This window comes from Lepisosteus oculatus, chromosome 6, assembly GCF_040954835.1.
Source record: "Lepisosteus oculatus isolate fLepOcu1 chromosome 6, fLepOcu1.hap2, whole genome shotgun sequence".
In the NCBI taxonomy this organism is placed as follows: Eukaryota; Metazoa; Chordata; class Actinopteri; order Semionotiformes; family Lepisosteidae; genus Lepisosteus; species Lepisosteus oculatus.
The window spans coordinates 5,772,247-5,794,073 of NC_090701.1; the positions used below are offsets into that span (position 1 = coordinate 5,772,247).

The following is a 21,827-nucleotide window of genomic DNA, read 5'->3' on the forward strand; positions in this document are numbered from 1 at the left end:
AGCTCCGTCATTTCCAAATGACAAAATGTTGGGTTTTCTACATCAGCCAACCGCAGGAGCCACTGGTATTCTGTGGTCATTACTACGTGATTAAGTAACAAAAGACAAATAAAACAAACATCTAAAAAATACAGGACATGCTTAGAAATCAAAGATTTCCTTTTGCTCAATTAGACCTCAAAACCCCATTGCATAATTGAGATTCTGTATCTCCCAGTAGATGGCATTCTACTATAAATACAGAATCAGAGATTTATACATCACAGTCAGACCATTTAAAAACTAGGTCTGCTCTCTCTGTGGGGAGACTGAGGTTAATTTAAAAAGCAAAACAGACAATGAAACCTAAATAAACCTTTAACTTTCCACTACTCGTAATATACTAAACCAATATTTGATGTCATGCTGTGTTTATAACAAAAATCCCTCAACAAACAGAAGTACCTTAGATTTTTTTTTCCATAAAAGCCTACCTGCTAACTCTCTCCAATGAATATCTTGTGTATTTCATGGTTTTCCTAAGGACCTTAAAATCTGAGCATGAGGACAGATTCACAATGGCTACGACTGAAACTGTTTGTGTATAAAACACCTTCAAATGACATGAAGGAAGGCGACAGGGAAAGCAATTAACATCTTGTAAACATCTAAAGTCTGTTAGTAGAGCATTACCGCCTTAATAAGATGCACCTCTGATAACTTTTCCCTCTGTCATTTCCTGTTATTGGGCTTTGGAAAGACCTCTCACACAAGCTATCTGAGCTGGAAAAGTAAGATAAGATATCAGATAAGATAAGATATAATTTGAGCAAAAGCATCAGAGTCACATAGAAATTGTATAATATGAGAAGAAAACCAAGACATGAGATTTCAGGAATATTATTGTTGCAGTTTATTAAAAGCCTTCTTTTTCAGTTGTAGTAATCCTCAAAATGTTGTATAAGATATTCATTATAAGTTATGAAACATAGTGAGATATGTTTTGAATATATTTTTTGAAGTGACAAACATATAAAATGCAAAAAAGCTGTTATTAAACATACAGTAAACACCATGATGTAACTGCAAACAATTCTTCTGAACAACATTTCTCAACAGATCCTTGAAAGACTAAGTATTCTAGGTGTCTTTTCATCATGATATTTCTTTAAAAATTGAGGAAGGGAGAGAATGAATAGTTCAGTGTTCTTACGAAGAGATCAAATTAAATGAAAACCAGAAGATTTTATAGTCACGCAAGGACCAGAGTCAAAGAATTTGTTGGAAATACATTATACTGTATTTGTATGCTTTATTAATTCTATAGAACTTAACAAAATGTTTCTATATATGCATGTAAACCCCATGCTCTATGTACAATATAAAGATTTGTGATTTTTGTTTTTTAAAGTATTGTGTTTTTTTGTTATAAATACGGTTATTATAAAACAATTGCTTTTGTTTGAAGAGTACAAGGAGTAAATTAAGGAAATGGGGTATGTCTAATGGTGTTAGGATACATAAGAGTACTAAGAAAATACTTTATTAAGCAAAACAAAAAACTTAGAGAAGATCAACTTTAAACCCTGTGTTTTAGGCAGTGACTAGTTCTGGCATATCAGATGACAAGGAGTGACAATTATGCATATAAATGTGCAGAGAAGTTTAGCCCTTTAAAAGTGAATACATTATCTAGGAACAGTAGAATACTGTTACTATTGCAGTGGTAGATCATAGATACTGTGTGTTGAATAATATTTTTTCATGCATTCGTGTGTAATATTTTAATAAACCACGTGCATTATTTGAATTTTGTTTTGACAGTACACGCTGGAGGAATTAGAAGGCTTGATAAGATCTTTACGGAAATTCCGAGAAACGTTTGTGGGAATTGAGGAACAACTTGGAAAAGAACAAACGTCAGTTTATGATTTTCTGTCAGATATTGACAAGTAAGAACAACTCATCTACTGTACTTTTTTATTCTCCTTCTGAAGAAAAAGTATAATAATAAATGACATCAATGATAAAAAGGTTGACTGTAAATCACGTTACCAACCTAGCATTAAGATCAGAAGCCCAAGATAAAAACATAACTTAATTAAGTTATTTATGTATGGATCTTATTGTAATGATATAAATAATAAAATGACAATGGGACTAGCTCTAGTTTTTGCTGGCGGGGATACCAAATCATTCTGGGAGCCAGGTATACTCTTGCAATCTTTGAGGTCTCTACGAATTTCTTTGAAATAGACATGCCAATACTGTATATTAGAAGCTATTCCAAATTTCTAAGTGTCAGCTGGTGAACAGTTAGGTACAGAACTGTAGGAAGCATGACAATTAATTCCTTTTCATTGTCATCATTTTTTGTTTGCTAATTTCCTTATTTTTATTATCCCTTAGAGAGGAGGTCAGCTGCATTCAAGAGTTACGAACAGCTGTGAAAGAGCAAGTAAATGAACTTGAGCTTCAGCTAGCAGATCTTGCCTTTAATTATGACGAAGGATTAAACATGGTAAGGATATTTCTGAGGTCCATTATATATAATGTATTTTCATCTTTAGTAATTTGGTAGAAGTCTTTTCTTCTATTGCCTTATTTTCTGAATGATTCGATTTTTTTTATTCTAATTGTATTAATTTTACAAAGACATTGTCTATTCTTCCTGATTATGGGTTAACAATGCTTCGTACTAAAAGCCATGCTGGATTGATTGATATTTACAAATTTCATGCAAAAATATGGTTAGGATACATACTATACCCAGGTTTGAGATGAATGGGCTATAATTGACATTTATTTTGTATTTAAAGTTAAGGGGAAGCCCTTAACTGATGTGTGTCAGACTTCAGGGCAAAGCCTGAAATGAACAAATGATATTTCTTAGCATTGCCGGGTCGTAATTTATCTAGCAAGTGTAGCTGAGTAGGGAAAAACCCAAGAACGTATTGTAATAAACAGGGACACAGAAATGTCCAGTTAAAATTATTCAGTAGCATTTTAGAAGAGGAGACACCTGTAAGGCACGTTATTTACTGTAGGTATGAATGATAAACTAGCACTCACATGACGGACAACCCCTTTATGAAGTCTGGCCAGGTACGTAAACCCCAAAATAAATATCATACTGTTCATGTATCACAACTATGGAAGGTATAAAGTATTAATTCATATTTTTATTCAGCATTAATAATAATAATAATTGCTTACACTTATATAACGCTTTTCTGGACACTCCACTCAAAGCGCTTAAACTTAAGCATTAAACTATCAATGCATGTGCTACAGCTGTCTCTTATTCTGAAGTTTTATCCTTGGGTTCTTTGAATTTCCAGCAGGTGCGCAGGCTGCTGGATGAGCAGTCATATCTTCACGCACAGCTGAAGATAAAAACACCAGAAAACCAGAAGTCCACCTATTCCTCCCTGCCAGATCTGGAATTTAAATCAACAAGGAGTGTCTCCACACAGTGTTCTCTCCTGCCAGAGATTAACTTCCAGGATATGCTGCCTTTAAGGGATGCAGCAACAATGGAGCAATTTTTGCTAGAGACAGGAGATAGAGACACACATCCTGTGGAGGACAGCACCCAGGTTGAGACGGACATGCATGCTAGAGAATCTACTTCCAAAGCACTCAAGAGGCAGGAAAAAGTAGACTTTTTGGCATTTCTACAAAACGTAAGATGACCATGTCTGTACTGCTGCATGTTTGAATTCAAAACGTTCCTTCGATTGCTGATGAATGACGAATCTTGTGTTGTCGAGATTCTTTTTTGAGATTTGATTGCAGTTTTTTAGTAAGGTTAAGTAAATATGTGAGCTACTGTGACAGTCCTAATGCAGAGGGGAGTATGAAAAGAGGATAAGGTCTGTGCCAGTGTTATTGGAGCCGGTCCTGACTCCCGAGTAGTGTCTAGTTTAGGGCCCTGTGCAGACGGTATAGTCCGGAAGTGACTGGAAAAGGGCTACGGGGAAAACACAGTTAGGAATGGAAGGGATGGCGAACAGGGGGCGGTGCCAACAGTGATCAGGTGCAGGTCCATCCAAGACAAGACAAGGTTAAAATAAAAACAGTAACACAAGGTTAACAACAGATTGATGAGGCCAGGCGATCCGGGCCCCGGACTGAGCTGGGTCAGGACGCCGATCGGAAGCCTGAGCCCTCAAGCCGCGGACGCAGGGCGGCTTGATGCTAGGCAGGCCTCCGGGCGTCCGTCTTCCAATGCAGAGCCAAGAGCTTAGGAGACACATTACTTATATAGTGGTAGGTTACACAGGAGACAAGTGCACGTAATAATGAAACTAATGATAAAAGGTCAGAGCGCCCTCTCGAAGAGGGATGTCGACCGTGACAGCCAGCTGCCATTCTGGTGTTCTGAAGAGCCTACCTCTTGTGCATCTGAATTACTATCATTACAGCTTGCATTACTGTAATGATAACACTTCTGGTTTGGGCTCGGGAACATAAAATCTTAATGTCAGATGATAGCACATAACATTACATCACATTCAATAACCACTTATTCCATTCAAGGTCTCGGTGGCCCAAAGCCTATCTTGGAAAACATTGGGCACAGAGCTGGATATACGCTGCATGGGGTGGATGCAAGTCCATTTGCAGTTCACACACAAACTGTACACAAGCACGCACACACTCGCACCAGAGTAAAACTTACTGAAACGAATTAACCTAACATCATGTCAATGGACTGTGGGAGGAAACCAGAGCACACAGAGGAAAACCACACAAACACGGGGAGAACAGATAATGGTACACACTAATTTATATAATCTTTATTTTATTTTTCGGTAGCAGTAGTGGAAACATTTCAGAATGATTTCATATCAAAATGGAAAAGGAACAAAAGAATGTGTAATTTTGGTTTAGAGTTCTCAATGTGCACTGCAAGATGTTGAAACAGTAAGTGGTCCCTTTTTAATTGTTTTTTATTTTGTCTTTAGTTAAAGGATTCATTCCGAAACTCCTTCCACAGGGAATCTCTGGAATAATAGCCAAGTAAAAGGTAAAACATGTGCTTGAAGCCATTTTTAATTATTACAGCTTTAAAAAAAAATACACTATTTTTTCCTTTATAATTTGTGTACATGCATGCAACTGTTTGTCAGAAACAAGGTAAATAACATCAAAGCCTGATGCGCAAATGCATCTGTTCTTTGAGCTTATACATTTTAAAACAATAATACATTCTTAAATAATGTCCAGGCATGCCTGCTTTGCTCCTGCAAAGACCAATACCAAGGATCTCCACAGAGCATGCTAATTTATTTCTTCCAATAAGAATGACATTTTAGGAGGTGTACAAACTGCCTTAATCTATATACAGTTGATATACATGTAATATTTTCTAGATGAATATATTAAGTTGGCTGTCTTAATTTGCTAGAAATTGATTAAATATATCGGGATGTATTTTCCATAATCCTCATCAATATGGATTTTGTCATGTTACAGGTCCCTGCAGCAGTCCCATGGGAAGAAACAGTTTAATCCAGATTTATTTTATACTTTTGTTTTGGTTTTGTTTCTGCAATAAATCACAAAGCCTTTAATTTTATTTAAAAAACATGTCATTTGTGTTTCTCTTTGTTGCACTTTTGTAGCACTGACCTCAAAGGAACGTGATACAGTATGTCCCTAAAATTTAGCTGAAATAAAACATAAATATTTCTAACTATGAATGTCAATTTTGATGGGTCATGCATGGCATTGTACAACACATGTACATTAGTCTCTTAAGTTTACAGTATATGTAAATTTGATGAACTGTAACTGAAGTGATATATAGGAAAGAAATTATTGTATGCGGTCTGTGTGGGTCCTAATGCCCCATTATAGTATCGAGGACACTGTACTGTAAAAAGGCGCTGTCCTTTGGATGAGATCTAAAACCGAGTTTCTGACTCTCTGTGGTGATTTAAAATCCCATGGTGTTTCTCACCGTGTAGGTAGGGGTGTAACACCGTCACCGGCCACATTTCCCATTGGCTCTTACCAATCTTTGCCTCCTAATAATCCCCATCTATCAATTGGCTTTTCTCTGCTCTCCTCCCCACTGATAGCTGGTGTGTGGTGAGCGTTCTGGTGCACTATGGCTGCCGTCACATCATCCAGGTGGGGCTGCACACTGGTGGTGGAGGGGAGTCTCTATTACCTATAAAGCTCTTTGAATAGAATATATAAGGAAATTGAATTATTATTATTATTATTATTATTATTATTAATATTATTATTATTCCAGCTGTAAGCCACCTCTCAATCTTTCCCACTCTTTTTGAAATTCTGTATCATGGCCAGCAGTCTAGGTTCAGTCTTCAACCTAGTCTGTCTTTCCAGAATTACATTAAACAGCCAGTGTTTATTTGTACTTCTGCACGTTCAACATCCATTCATTCCCTGACCGCTTCATCCGGTTCAGGGCCTCAGGGAACCCGAAGCCTATCCCAACGTGCAATGGATGCAAGGCAGGGCACACGCTGACACAGACACAGATGCGAACACACTCGCGCCACGGCCATTTTTTCTCCTGGACCATCTGGACCATCTGGAGGAAACCTATGCAAACACAAGGAGAACACACAAACTCCATACAGGTAACACCCCAGGTCTGGAATTGGACCCTGGGCCTCATCGCTGCGAGGCAGAAATGCTAACCACAGCGCCACCAAGGCACCCACTTTTTCAACAGTTAAACTTAATTATAGGGATACCGTACCTGATTGGGAATTGAGAATCTTGCATTGTAAGGCTCAGCCTTCCAGAAATGAGTGGAAGGGCATGTGGATGTTCTCCTCTTACACCTGCCAGAGCGGTTCATCTTGTGACAAGCTGCCATCATCACAGCTTGCTGAACATTGGTTAACACCTCTCATGGACATTACAGAAAGCCTGCAGGTACCCGGCATGACACAGGAGTTTTTGTCTCACTGAAAGCTGAGAAAACCCTTGCTGGCTCAATCTGAGAAGGCATGACCCAGATTTGAACTGGCAACATCTAGGCTGTGGGGCTATACCTACGCTGGGACTGAATGCCTTCATTGGAGGCACACAGTATAGAATGTAGATTCCCAAAGACACTAGCAAACATCTGGAATACGGAGTAAATTAAAGTCTAATTCAGCAATCTGCATTCGTCACTTTTGGTTTGACATTTATCTTCCTTAATTGTGGTTGATTCTAGATTAAAACAACATTCAAAATTTCATGTACATCACGTACATTTGCTCACAATTAAAAGCTGGGTAGGAATTAGACTATATGATGGAAAATAACAAACGTCATGTTGCTAATTGTAATACATATACAGTAAATGGGAAAAACATTAACAGTTATTGGAACTGCCATCCACAATACAGACCTCCTGTATCATTGTAAGGCATTTATTAAGTTTAACTTATTTAAATAAAATATTTTTAAAAAGGTTTTCCTGACAAAAATATATGCTGATTGTCCAGGCAGTGCTGGTCCAATAAAAAGCAAACAAAGAAAGATCAGCAGAGACTTCACATTTCCCTTCAGGCTAATTAAGACTTACAAAGACTTAAACCAACACAATCGTCAAAGTGCAGGTGTGCTGGCGATTGATGTACAAATAAGAATGTCAGATGGGTACTTTGCACTCAGAAGTGTGTGTTTCCTGTTCCGCTGAATGCTGCTCTTAAACATCTCCTCGTCAAGCTTGATGCTTAAAAATAATTACCAACGTAGTTTGACGTGAATCAAAATCCAAATTTAGGATCATGTGCTTCAGGTAGGGTAGAGGAGCTGAGGGATGGAAGTCACAATGTAAGAAGTTCTTATTAACTTTAATATGATAATATCAGTCATAATATAAATGAACAATAAATGATTAATATCAATATCTATCAATATATTATTAATATCAATGTATATCTTAATGAGAATGACACGTATTAATATAATATCAATACTAATAATATCAATTAATTGTTACATAGTAAAATAAATTCATATGTTGATTAATATAGTATGTTATACTGCATTAATATAATATGAATATATCCAAAAGGACCAAATTAGAAGGTGTAGGACAGCTATGTCTGCTTTATCAAGTCAACAATCCAAAAGTTTGTCAAGCTGAAGTTTTTGTAAGCTTGTCAGAAGAATTGGATATGATCCCTGAATCGGCACTGGGCCAGGTCAATCAGGATGGTTTCTACCATTAGGTAACCAACAGTCAATTACTGTGACGTATGATTTATGTGGTCTGTACAAGAAAAGGACAGCTGTACAATGCATTTCACCTCCTTCAGGGAAATCACGGTTCTCCTATGCAGTGTCTGAATGAATACTGCCCTACAAATCTGTTCAGCTCTTAATTTCCCGGTTTTATGTAAATGTATTCATAGCCTACTAAAAGCCCTTAAGATTGTTTTAATGCATTAGGAGAATGAGCAATAATCTTTACAAATGCACACTGCTACATGTCTGCTAGGCAGCTCAGTATTGAAGTATCTTCACTTGAACTGAGTAATGAAGAGTTGTGTAGACAATATATCACTAAATATACTACTAAAAAAGGGTCTAGCATTTACATTAGTATAAAAGCAGGGAAAAAACTCTAGATATTACCATGGAAACCCAACAAGGGTACTGTCCTCCTAGAACAATGCAGACAATGTTTTCCTATAATGTTTTATAATTTGAAAAGAAATCATGCAATGATTTGAATTATGTTAAATATTATTGTTTGACAGGCTTTTAACAACTTACCCATATCATTTCCTTTTGAGAAGCGTTCAATCATAAAAAGCTCAAACTTTTCAAAGCGTTTTTTTTAAAGAAGGAGTTCATCTTAAAGTAAAAAAAAGGGTCGTCTGTCTCATTCATAAGTAACTTTTAGCATGAATATAAAATCGTAAAGAGATACCAAGCACAAATCTGCTTTGAAAGGTTATCTCTCTATATGGTTTCTCTTTAGTGTTTCATTTTATGTAGAAGTGCAAATACAGTAGATGTATTGGCTGGATCTACTGTATATGCAATTACTTCCAATTCCTTTTGCAAGGAATCCCGTCACGTTTCTTCCAGTTACGACACAGATAATGGTAAAGCATTAGATAAATTACTACCAGAGATTCATAGGGCATAACCTTCAAATCTCCAACATCAGAATCAGTCACGCAAACTGGTGGCTGAGGCAGGTAACCTTAACTTACTGTATCACAAAAAACAGGCTTACACCAGTGGGGGAAACATCAGCACACAAGTCCCCCTCTCAGCGGGGATGATTCCCTTGCAGGGGAGATGCACCTAGAAAGCAAAGCAAAAAGTGTCAAGACGCAATATCACACGTAATGTGCGATGATCTGAATCAGAGCTTCTCGGGCTTTTCTCTTCTACGGGTCCCTTCGCAAAAGGTCGCTCTCAATAAGAACCCTGTTTTAAAGGGGGGTGACGCCTCGGTCATGGCTGTGATGCGGCTGAAACAGTCCGAGAACGTGCAAGAACAGGGGGGCCCGAGCCTTGCGGCGGGGATCGTGCCCGCCCGGCTTTCTGTGCCTGCTAACAGATTAGCGGCCATGCAAAAACTCCATTCAAATGTGTGCAAATGAGGAGTAAAAGTCGGGAATGGGCAGGGATCTGTAATATGAAAATTAGATTTTTTGAATTTTGCCTTGGGCTCAGGTAGGTGCAAAACCCTCAGAGTAATCTCTTCTTACTATTGTGGAACAGAGTTAAGATGAGTTGTGTTTTTTTCATCGACAAGCTATTCTTATTTTATGTGTTAAACGAAAAGAAAAGTTATATAATAAGGGTGGTGGTGATGATGATGATGATGATGATGAAACTGAAAGTGCGTGTGCGTTTGTGTCTGTGAGTGCCCTGCCATGGACTGGCTTCTGATATGTCTCGTCATGATCAATGACATTGCTTCAGCTATCTCCTCCTGCATTAATATGATACTGTACTTGCGAGTGCTGAAACAGGAGGTTAGGTAGCATTTTCAATCTTACGCTGAACCCGTTCTTTCCAACCGACATTCTCTAAAGAGATCGCGGAGTCCCTGTCACAGGATGGCTGGTCTGTTACTTCAGAAAGGTGTATCCTTGCTCGGCTGTCTAGTTGTCTTGATGTAAAGGGGGAATATGCTTTGGGAACCTCAGAATGCCATTCCCCCAGGGCACCAAATGATCAGTGTCCATTTACAGTGGTCTTCTGCCATATCTTCAGCATGTATGTTGGGATAAAGGGTATCCTGAGAATGCTTGATATACTGTATAGTCTCCAACTGTGTTAACATCTGTCCATCCGTGTTCTGAAAGGTCCATAGAGCACAATGGCGACCAGGTTAATGCTCAGTTATGAGTGACACAGATTTCCATGGATTTCCTTTCGATGGGGTGACTGCTTTGTGTTGTTCTCGTTCTGAATAAGCTTGATCGCTTCAGGTAGTGCACGGCATTAGAAATACAGTTTTGCAGCGTCCCTTACTCAAAAGTGCTGCCACATTATTCACCGCCGATAAACCCTGGCATTCCAGAATTATCCCAATGTATGACATAAAGACATTATACAATGTAATAGATTTCCCTATAGAAAGATGTCTTACAATCCCTTTCCAGGTGTCTTCAAAATGATGCATAATTCCACAATACTATGGTACTGAGCAGTATGTACATACTGTATGGATTATAATACTTTACTCCTAAAATAGGAAAAAAAAAGATTTAGACAAACAAGGTTATTACTTTAAATCTGAATTAATAGCCTGCGTTTTAAAGTCCACAGTAATTAAGACATTTTGTAAAACAACAGACCATATCAGGAATCTAGCATATCCTGTTTTTTATTTTATTGCCTTCAAACGTGTTATCTTAATATTCTGCATGGCATGCTCAGTTTTCACTATACAACATTACAGCAGAGTCAAGGGCCTGTCACCAGAGCCTCACAAACGTGCCTGAATATGGTGTAGGTTTACACAGGACCATCTGTCAGAAGGATTCCTGCATCTGTTACAGTACTCTGTCTCACTTAATGATTTTGCAGACTCAATTGATGTGTAGTGTGAATAGCACAGGAAAAATGCTATTAAAATCAGACTCCAATAGATACAAATAGAGCCCAATTGACTACAGTACATGTAAATAAGCTACAATTGCAAAATACATTAATTGCTTTGCAATTCCTCAACATTTTCGGTAAAAAAACTCCTGACAGTTACTTTACCAAACTAAGAAAACAGAAATGATTAAGCCAATATGAAATGATTACAGTATGCATTGCAGAAATAAGAGATAGCATTAGACTTTGACTTTATTTAATTCATGCTCACATTTAAAAACTGAATAAAAGCAGAATTTAGATCAATCATAACCTGTCTATAAACCCAGACGGAATTCTGTGCATATTTAAATATCAGCGTAAAAAATTGTCATTTTTTCAAGACAGCACAGCATTGTGTTTGTTAAATGATTGTGTATTATCTTATCAAATTAAATAATTCGAAGAACAAAAACCAACATGAAATGCACACATTATGAGCACCACACAAACCTAATTTTTGAAGCCTAATTAGATAAAACGTTTTAAAGAAGGTCATATCAAATGATTTAAATAAACTTTGTATGTTAAAAGATGATAATATGGTTACATACACAGTTGTAGGACACCATCTGTCTGACAATGGAATAAGGTTGATGGGTAAAAGGGTTGTCATGACGATAACTGCTAATGATGATGTAATAAAGGCTGCCCTCCTCCAGAACACAAAACCGGCTCTTTCTTGTGAGAGCTGTCTTAACACTCTAGATAGATCTTCTCTCCCTGCAGGTAGGCTATAACCAAATAACTTTCTAAAGTTTTGCAATGCTTTCTTGTGCTTATGGTAGATTTGATGGTTATCTTACCTATCCAGCTAGCTTAAAATATTTGTATATGTTGTATGTGAATGTGTATGTGTTGTAGTCGGTTTGTCTTCTAAATGAATTATTTCACAGATACTGTTAATGGAGGCTGTATTAAATAATGACTGAAATTGTAAGAAGTTCACAACTCCACAATGCAAAAAATAGATCTGATTAGATTATGCGGAATTGTAAGTCATTTGTGAATCTTTATAACAATTTAAAATGTATAGAAATATTTTTTAGTATTAGATTTTGTTTGGATTATGAAAAACATGTGTGAGTTTTTTGTATAATAAATCAAAGAAAACTTAATTTTGTTATTTTATATTTAAATAAAAATAACATCACAATGGTAAAGTAAATGTTAAATTAAATAAATATTTGTATTACACCATTGTTTATCATGTTTATTTTTTTTAAATTGTCCTGCTTTTCTCAGGTTTTTGTTCTGAAAAAATATGCTTCATCTAAGAAAACTGAGATATACTGTAAATGTATAGCCTTTAGCACATGGAATGAATGTTACCCTGTTGTGAGTACAGGTGAACTGCTTCAGGATTTAAAACATCTCCCGTTCTTTGCTGGTGAACAGACCGTCTCGGAAGATGTCCACTGAGTATGTGAGACCCACACCCAAGGCTACAGATAACAGACTGAATGGCCAGGATCAGTTCTGTGAGTACTGAACGCACTGGAAGCATAGCACTACCTAAGCTTCAGATCAGTTCATTTTGTTCACAGTGCCGTCTGCACATTGCCAGGTTTTTAATCTCCTTGGCCAGCAAACCTAAAGATGTGAGGGACCTACCTGTACAATTTGGTTATTTGATAACTTGGTGCCCTGGAGGAAATCATAAATGTGCTGATGACACACATTATTAGACTCCCTGAATGTATCTGGTTGCTCTTCGTTGAACTGATTCCAGAGCACCAATATTTTTTCCTTTTGCCACCATTGTATGGTAAACATATTGCTGCCCTGAAACATCACGGAGGGTCTTCTTTCAGCACGTGCAACCTTAAGCATCAGCTGTTCATTAAGCTGAACGCTACAGTACCTAACCATTATCATACCTAACTACAGGTATGACCTGAACACTTGCCAGAACGTTTGTACAAGGGGAAGATGCTATACATTGTGCAAGACCAGGCAATGTGGCTGAGGGGGAATTCAGAAGCTTTGATCTGGTAAAAATTTTCAGAATTTGTGATTGACATTCATTAAAAGCTTCCAATACATTTTGAATCAAAAAAAGGAACTTCCAGTGATACTCACAAATTGAGTGTCTTCAAACTGAACAGACAGGCTCAATGACATACCTATCCTGTGGCTACTAAACGGAGATCAAAGTTTATAAAACGCTAAAATGGAAAAAGCTAGCGTGCTGTGTGTCATCTTTACCTGAAAATGTACAGTATGACTCAAGTGGATTTCTTAAGGGCTGGAGACTTCAAGTGCTTGAAGAGGCTTTCATTCACTGTAGCACTCGGTATGTTCTCGTACACGTCTGTCCTCTTAGGGTGTTACAAAGTAGAAATGCACTTACTAATCCTGCCGTGTGGAGCTGCAGCACTTTTACTGTCATTCTTTCTTGAAACAATCAATGCCTTTGTGTTCTACCATCTCCCACAGAACATATAACCTACTCAATTCAATCGGTGCATCATGCATTCTTCTTTTGCAGGCTGACTATAATTTGGGCATATTTTCTACATTGGTTACTGTTGCATGCCTCAGTGAATCCTAAACCTGGCCCCGAATTAACATCCATGTTAATCCCAGTGCTTTCCTTCTTGTATTTAATGTTTATTCCTTTTCTTTATACGTATTTATGGAGAAGGTTCTGGTTTTAACTATTGAATTTGATTGGATTTAATCATATATAATCATTTAATAATCATATAATCATATTTAAGCATTTAATTTTCATTAAGGTGTGCTAATTTAGTGTCTAGTGAATGAGCAGGTTGCAAAAATACTGCTGCTAGTTAAAAGGAGCGCACAGAATTAATACATACAGGATTAATGAGAAGTCAAAAATGTGTGTATGTATTACTATTACTGCTAAAACTCTAAGAAGATTACAAATGAACAGAGCAATTCACCACATCTTGTTTTGTCTATCTCATAGACGCCTGACTGAGGACATTGTTAGACTATGTCATTAACACTCGTAGGCTTCTGAACAGTAAATAGTTTGGTAACTTGTTGCTCCTGTGTATTTTCATCTCTGAATTAAGATTAGGAATCTTTATTTCTCATAAACAACGTTTTCTGGAAATTAATAACTCCCTTCTTATGCCATTATTCTCATCCATTGTCATGGTAATTTAAGACATAAACTGAAGTTGCACGTCTTTGAATTGCTGAGTACACTTCCCTCTGCATAGAATTCACACAATTATTTTCCGATACTTCAAAGACTCTTCAAAGCTTGTGTTAACAACCACAACCACACCTTATTAATTATTATTCTTACATCATACATTTTTAATAAATCCATCTTGGCTGTGTTGAAAAAAGCATTTTACACACACACACAAGTCTATTATCGTGACAGTTACAGTATACAATATATTGTATTTAAAATTTCTTTAAACCTGTTACCAGTGATATATTTCTATGTTTTAAATATATATTGCATATATGTCCAAAATTTAAAATTTAATAAAACCATATTTATCAAATTTATTTAAGAAAAAACAATCTTCACATCTTTGGAGTACAGTACACAACTTTCTATTTTAAACAGAACAGTGCTGAGGTTTAACAAACCCTTTCTTACAGATCCCCTGTCAGACCTTTCGGAAGAGCTGATAGATGACTGTGAGATGGATGTAGGAAAAACACAGAGTGAAAAGCACCTGGACACCCAGCAGCATGAACAGGAGCACAAAAAACCGCGGAGGAAAGACACACCTGTTCTTTACATCCCACCCTTAATCCCAGGTAAAACTCTCATCTGCTGCTCATCAGTATGGACTGGGCAGTGCTTACCAAGAATTTCCATCCCTGTGGTCATGAATTTCCAATGGTGCATAAGATAAATTAAAATGTTCCTCAATTTTCTACAGCTGATCAACTAACAGCAATAAAACCCTAAGCCAGTAAACTTTACATTCTTATACAGTAGGTGTATCGGCGTTCTGTTGTTGAAATTACAAACTCATTGGAAGATAAAAGTTCGTAAAACAAAAATGAGCCCAACTGAAATAATTTTCATCACGGGTTTCAAGTCTGTCAGCCAAAAGACGTCTCTGTACAAGACTTTAAAATTTTCTTTAAGCCTCTAGGTACAGGACATTCTTTTGAGACAGAGAATGTACTTTGTCATTCTTCTTTGGATTGATTCCAGAGCAGCATAGTGTATATATATCCACTAATAGCATTTTAACATTAAATAAACTAGGTTGTTTACAATAGTCTAAGTGAGATTCTATTAGTAAATTTCCATCTTGCAGTATGCTAGTGAATTGTTTTTAGCATAACTCACGTTAAATTCTATGATTCTGTCCGTAACCTAACCCGCTGTTTTGGATAACTCTATTACTTCACAACATTTACAAAATTCAGACATTTCAAAGTGCCGTAAAACAAGACTTTTCGGAGATGAAATTATTTTCACTAATGGCCTTCTGGGTAAATATTTAGCTGCAACAAATGTCTGTGATTTTTGTTTTTCATAAAATAGGAAGACATTTTTACATGTTAAAAACAGATGTATTTTGGTATAATAATATTTTGAGGCACATAAATGATATGCATTTCTATCTTGTCTGTTTTTTTCTGGATTTACATAATTGTATTCTTCAAAACAATTACACCCAAATGTATGTCTCCTGTACAATCCCATCCCTTTTCAATCCCTGCTCATTTTTTAATCAGATGTCCTTGTTAAGCTTATCTTCAGATGCACCTTGTGATGTGGTAATCCTTAGGATAAGGCTTATTTTACTATGCTGATGGAATGCAGACGTTTAGGAAAGGTTTTTGTGTTCTGTTTGGTGTAGTTTTCACTGGATGCGCATTCTTGAACTGCATGTGGAATAATGTCAGCAGAAAAAGGAATGAAATGAAAGTCAACAGACGTTTGGGTGGGATAACAACAAAAAGTTGGGCTCACCCATCTGTTCCAAATCATAATCATTACCGAAATTAGCGACAGTATGCACAGCATATGTAATGCACAAATGCGTCCCTCGTCCACCCCATTTCCACATTCACTGCTGCCTCTTGGTCACTCCCCACACTGAATTGGGTTCGAGGCTTCTTGTTGTATGGCCAGGCCTTCATATCGTATGGCCTTAACAAAGCTAGTTAAGTCAAAATTCTCATACCTAAAATATTTGAATATTCACGAAGCATCTGATTTTTGAATGTCATTGTTTCTCATGAAATTAGGTTTAGGACATTGTTTAAGGTAGCACAAGGGAATTACTGGTGAATTGCCCAGGGATTGATTAAGATACAGTATAGTGGTATATTTGTGGTGTGATTCAAAGAATTAATTCAGAGAGTGAAAGATGTCAGAAAAAGTGTGAAAACTCCTAAAGTGTTTTTCTGTTTAAAATTCATTTCCCGATCCAGAGTTATTATAAATTATATATTTGTTTTATTTTTCTAGGTGTGAAACTGATGAAAGAAGAGAAACGCGTCATTTATATGGAAGAAGAAGAAACAGAAGGAAAGAATTAGATGAGCTTTGACAAAGGATACCTGGCAGTTTCTGATAAAAGTAGCTCTTTAAATGACAAATCTTATTTCTATCATACCTAACTTACTCAAAATATTTTGGAGTGTATTTTGTGCAACTCCCTCTCACATTTGTTACCCATTTACTTAAATTTCTCATTACTGTACAAAACAACTTCAATTAAATGTACAGACAATCCCACCACTGCTTCTAGCTGTAACTACAGCTGACTCTTAAAGCGCCCCTGTACGTAAAAAGTGCTGCAGATTCATTTTGTTGCAGAAAAGAAAAAAAAAAAAGCTTGCATGAATTAGGAAGCTTCGGAAAGTCCTGAGTGACAGGAATGTCAAAACGGTGCCGCAAACACTGACAACGTTAAAAAGAATTAAACGGCAGGACGGCACTGGAACTCAATCAAACAGGAGAGCTGTGGTGTAACGTAAACAGAATGGCATTAATTATCAATAAAAATGTCATGTTCTGTATTTAAAAATATTCTGTGCATCAATTACTTCCTCATTAATTATAGAAATGTTACAAATGTAGAGTTACAATTCAGAAAAGGATAAATATACCTAAGTAGTTAAAAACTAAGTGGGAATGGAAATCAGAAGACACAGGGATGCTCCTTGACTAGGGTTGCAGTATAAAGTCTTTACAGTAGAAAGAGCTTTGATGGCTAAAGATGGACGAGTATGGGGCTAAACGTGTGTGCCCTACCAGCTTTCGCTCGCTGTCTCTCAGGGATTCCTCAGTCCCAAGCCTTCTCCATGCAGCATGTCCTCAGGCACTAAAAGGCAGACCCCCACCCCTGACAATTTTATGCTATCAGATTTCCTAGGGATCATGTCACAGGACTAGGCTCAAGTATCACACCAGCCACACTCTCCTATTGCTTTTTAAGATGATTAATAACTTTAATTCTCTAAAGCAAAGCAGTATTTTATGATTTTTGTATCCCGTTTTATACAAGAATTTAACCCATAAAGAGCAACTGATGAGTACTATATTTTGATGGGTAGAGATAAACATCTTGTAGACGAAACAAACGCATTACATATGAGGTTTAAATTTGATGTGTGTTCATAGAAAGACTTCCATGTTTCCTCATATTTGTGATAGCCAGCGTGTGTCATTTTGCTTCCTTAATCTTGTTTATGGAATCTGGAAAAATGAAAACCTAAAAAACAAGTATCTGGGTATGTTATGGATGTAAAAATTAAAATATGATTCTGAAACCTGAAGAAAATTTCAGTCATGCTTTAAACAAATAAATTTGTATTCCTGAACTTATAAATGATATTCCCAAGTGTCAATAGGCCAGCATATTAACGTAAGGAATTAAGATAGAAAGGCCAAAACACATTACATTTTCCACTCATTTGTGCAATAATAGATTTTGAGCTAGTCAGCAACAATAGAAGAAGCCAAACATTTTGCAGTGCTTTGAATATTTCCACAGTAGGGTCGGAAAAGAAGAGGAATGGACAACTACTGACAACTACTGAAAAATAAAAGCCATGGAGACACATGCCCTCCTAAGCACACAGCTATAGATAATATGAGGCACATATTCTGCTGCCTATTTCCCATTTCAGTCTCATTTGCTTCCTCTGAGGGAGATGTGCTGTAGCTTTTTTGCTTTACTTCTCTGGTCCAGCATCCTGCTTCCTCTCAGACTCTCCCCCCTTTTCTTCTGCAGTGAAGGCAGGTACAGGTTTGCACAGTAGCTGGGCCTCTTGAAGTACCGTATCAAATCATATCCCGCTTTCTTCACTGAAGGGACAAAGAACGGAAATAAAAGCATGTTAGCGTGCTTTTCTTGTGGGGAATAATGAAACCTTAGATACAGATATTTTATGTCAGGAGTCAGTGTATTTTTCCTCCTCAAATTTCTTTTTTTTTTTCTTCTTATGATTTTTGGCATTATGAATTTAGTCAGAGGACTCCCAGCTATGGGGTTGTGCGATTGAGGTCATGGCTGTAATACCATTGAGTAAGGTACTTTACGCCACATTACTCCACCTAACCCAGCTAGAAAATGGATACTATCATAGCTGTGGTGGACAAAAAGGCCCGTGGGATTACAGAATTCATATTTGTACGATTGGGCAGATTAAAACTGCAAAATTAATTTCACGAAGTGTGAAAGGGACAGGCTCTCACCAAGAGAAAATAAACCTCTGACGGTGCTGGCCCAGCTGTTGACCCCTCTTCCTCACTCATTGAGTTTGAAGCAGATTTGCTACAACTGGCCGAATGGGGATTCTCTTAGGACCCCCACATATTATGGTTAAAAAGATGGACCCCAGAAGCAAACAGAAGTGCCGTACTCTTGAAAGGGGCCTCTACTGAGGCCACAGGGGTGCTAAACGTGGGGGCAGCTGGGAAATCATTGCTGTTGCTGCCAGGGTCCTGTTGCAGTGAAAGCTGTAAACAAGGGTCCCAGGGCCGGAACAGACTAACACTGAGTGCCTGTACCCACAGGGACTGGGTGAGGGGGCCCCTATGGAGACAGTGGAAAGGAGCACTGGGAGAGAAAACAATGAAGACAGACTGGGACCACAGGTGCAGTAGGCTGGAATCCTGACCAGAACCAGGGGAAGAGAGGGAGAGTACAGATTGTAGAAAGGAGGGAAAGAGCAGGGAGGGAGGGGGCTCCGGGGGGGTCGAGGACACAACGTGGAATTCAACGACATGGTTCCTGCCGGTGAGAGGATTGGGAGATGGCAGTGAGTTCAGACAACATGGAGATTCTTGTCTGATTTGCATTCCCACACAATGTAGTGGGAAATAGGCTTCTGACCTCAGTCACCTGGTCAGATGCCGCTAGATAAGCTTTATCTGGAGGTGTTGTTGGCACCTTCTGACGTATGTTTTGGGAGTATCCAGAGGAGGTGACACTTTGGTGACATATCTGGTTGGTCTGAATGAATAACAACAAGATGCTGGAAATTCATTGGGAATCTTCACATTGCCTCCTCTGGCATCAGTGGATCCTAGTGTATGTTCGAACCCTTGGAGCCTGCCTACAGGGTTCCTAAAGGACTGGACTCACTCACCGTCTTCTGGAAGAAACTCAAAACTAATCTCTTCCGGATATTCCTAACCCCAGAGGCTTGCAATTAACCCTCACTTACTGTCTGTGCTCTTACGTCACTACTTCCTATCTGTCAAGCACCACTGAAATTATTCAGCACTGTCCATCATCCTGGCACTTGATGCAGCGCTATCCACTGTGGTTTTATTGTTGCTTTATGCCACTGCCACCTGTACGCTTTGCATCTTGACCTGATGTGATTGGAAGTCCCTTTGGATTAAAGTGCAGCCCAAATGAATAAATGTCAATGTACTTTGACACCATTGGTCAGAAACCTTCTCCTGCATCGAGTCATGATGCAGAAGTGGGGAGTATGTGCAGTAAAGGACTGAAGTTCCTCTACAGGACCAATAGTTGTATCAGTGGTTTTATTTTATTTTCTGGGTCCTTGACAGGAAATCTAGGGGCACAAGGGTGATTTGGGACATGGCTTTGTTCTTTTATTGAATTTTATATTTGATGTAAAAAAACATCTGTGTAACATTGTAGTAGGCGGCCTATGAAGCCTGCAGTGAAAATGGATCTTTCTCTAGGCTATGAGGACAGACTCTCAGACACAGTTGACTCTATGTAAAGAGTTGACCATTTTGTGAGCGGTGTTGCATGTTTAATTGCATTAAAATGAGGAACTACAAGTAGATTTTGGCTGATGTAAAATGGGTGTGTAACAGGAAGAAACAAAGCAGAGAAAAACCATGAGAAAAGCCGAGGCAAGTTAATAAAGGTTACAAGGATGGGTAGAAAGAAAAAAACTGTGTCCTCTGGCGCATGTATTCATCAGTGAATCCAGAACATCCCAAAGAGGACTGTTATAAATATATACTTTTCCTGTATATACACATACTGTAGTATACTGTACTGTATATGCAAACAATATTCCCATAATGTTAATTACATTGCAAGGAAACCTCTCTGGAGCACACAAAACAAACTCTTTATAAATATGCATTCTGAAATGTCCAGCAGTTGCCCTTTATAATATTTAAAAAATAGCAAATAAAAAAAACTCTTTGATTTTTAGAATTCCAGATTTATTGTCACAACAGTACAATAACGTAGCATTGTAACAAATAGGACCACATTGGCCAACACAGTTTAGTTTTTGTTTAAATTCTATGAAAAAATGGCATAGCAAATCATACATTACACAAAATATTCAGAATAAAGATAAAAATAAAAATAGAACAATGCCAACTTGCCACTAAGTGACAGAAATGCATAAAATATATGGCTTCAAACAATGAATATTGAACCAATGTAATGAAATACATGTCTCATTTTCTTAATGTTTTCATTAATTTAAGGAAAAAGTTAAAGAATCAGCAACATATTATAGGAAATGCAAAACGGAAACAGAACTATAATTGTTTGGTGTGTGTATATACTGATGCACAACAAAAACACAAAATCTAGGTTGTTGGGCAAAGTAAATCTTATTGAAATTTCAAATAGGAAGCAAAAGAGTTTGTGATCCTTTTAGTAGTACAGTATGGCTCCTCAGGATAATGGAACATTGAGTTCGAGCCATGTGACTTCATAAAAATAAAGCAGTTCAGTTAAAACGGGCACAATGTAAATTTGATCACAAAAAACTGTAAAATGAGCTGATGTACAGTAAATATCCATCACTTTAATTAACACACTAACAGTGACCACAATGTGACCACAATCAGGAAGCTGGCTTGTCCATCCCAGATTCATCTGCTTAAGTGTTTTTAGATGCAGTGGCTAACGCACAAGAAATTCCAAGAAGAAATAACCTGCGTAGCAATGGAATAAGAGCAGCTTGTCATCTCCATGAAAAATACATGTTCAAAGGTTATGCAGGAGTAACATTGGGCGATGGACATTCTATGGATTAGAGAACACCTGGAGACTGGGAAATGGAAGGTGCTATTTGCCAATGTTTTGCACTTGACAAGCCCGTCAAGAAGAAGGCAGGAAGACAACTTGTGTTGAGATATTATGGTGAGCATTATGGTTAATGTTGCACTGTTCAAACCAACCTACGAGGTGGAGGAAGAGTGATGATGTGGGGAGAAATCATCTGAAACAGGAAAGCAGTTGGTGCTGAAGTCACTGAACCAACCGTGTTTCCAATTTGCAAACCAACTTGGTTCTAAAATTTCCAGTTGGATAATCCAAGACCATATG

General features: G+C 37.6%; 3 protein-coding genes across 16 annotated transcripts in view; 2 read left to right on the forward strand and 1 right to left on the reverse strand.

Moving 5' to 3' along the window:
• The window catches only part of itprid1 (ITPR interacting domain containing 1), a 28,653-nt gene extending 23,005 nt beyond the window's left edge, over positions 1 to 5,648 (forward strand). For 5 of the 7 annotated variants that reach the window (XM_015354713.2, XM_015354709.2, XM_015354716.2 and 2 more), the window contains 5 exons: positions 1,804 to 1,931; positions 2,389 to 2,500; positions 3,321 to 3,665; positions 4,950 to 5,011; positions 5,461 to 5,648. In XM_015354713.2, coding sequence (XP_015210199.2) covers positions 1,804 to 1,931; positions 2,389 to 2,500; positions 3,321 to 3,665; positions 4,950 to 4,997 — 633 coding nt within the window. In that variant the 3' untranslated portion in view covers positions 4,998 to 5,011; positions 5,461 to 5,648. The remainder of the gene's footprint in view (positions 1 to 1,803; positions 1,932 to 2,388; positions 2,501 to 3,320; positions 3,666 to 4,949; positions 5,012 to 5,460) is intronic. The other 2 variants (XR_001479232.2, XM_015354712.2) reach the window with 2 other exon arrangements.
• A 6,078-nt stretch (positions 5,649 to 11,726) lies between these two features.
• ppp1r17 (protein phosphatase 1 regulatory subunit 17) lies at positions 11,727 to 17,066 on the forward strand. 3 transcript variants are annotated; one of them, XM_015354727.2, is made up of 4 exons: positions 11,727 to 11,802; positions 12,472 to 12,554; positions 14,668 to 14,829; positions 16,505 to 17,066. In XM_015354727.2, exons 2-4 carry the CDS (start codon positions 12,485 to 12,487, stop codon positions 16,573 to 16,575), a joined length of 303 nt encoding a protein of 100 aa, XP_015210213.1. In that variant the 5' UTR covers positions 11,727 to 11,802; positions 12,472 to 12,484; the 3' UTR covers positions 16,576 to 17,066. The 3 variants fall into 3 exon arrangements, with proteins under 3 accessions (XP_015210213.1, XP_015210214.1, XP_015210215.1); XM_015354728.2 differs by having other exon boundaries at positions 11,733 to 11,802; positions 12,422 to 12,554; XM_015354729.2 differs by lacking the exon at positions 11,727 to 11,802 and adding an exon at positions 12,049 to 12,067.
• An 86-nt stretch (positions 17,067 to 17,152) lies between these two features.
• Positions 17,153 to 21,827, reverse strand: part of pde1ca (phosphodiesterase 1C, calmodulin-dependent a) — a 201,027-nt gene continuing 196,352 nt past the window's right edge. For all 6 annotated transcript variants that reach the window (XM_015354717.2, XM_015354719.2, XM_015354720.2 and 3 more), the window contains one exon: positions 17,153 to 18,349. In XM_015354717.2, the coding sequence (XP_015210203.2) occupies positions 18,174 to 18,349 (176 nt within the window). In that variant the 3' untranslated portion in view covers positions 17,153 to 18,173. The remainder of the gene's footprint in view (positions 18,350 to 21,827) is intronic.

Coding starts and splice junctions, on each gene's coding strand:
- ppp1r17 (XM_015354727.2), top strand. CDS start 12,485: ATGTCCACTGAGTATGTGAGACCCACACCCAAGGCTACAGATAACAGA. Junction 12,555..14,667: donor GAATGGCCAGGATCAGTTCT/GTGAGTACTGAA, acceptor CCTTTCTTACAG/ATCCCCTGTCAGACCTTTCG. Junction 14,830..16,504: donor CATCCCACCCTTAATCCCAG/GTAAAACTCTCA, acceptor TTATTTTTCTAG/GTGTGAAACTGATGAAAGAA.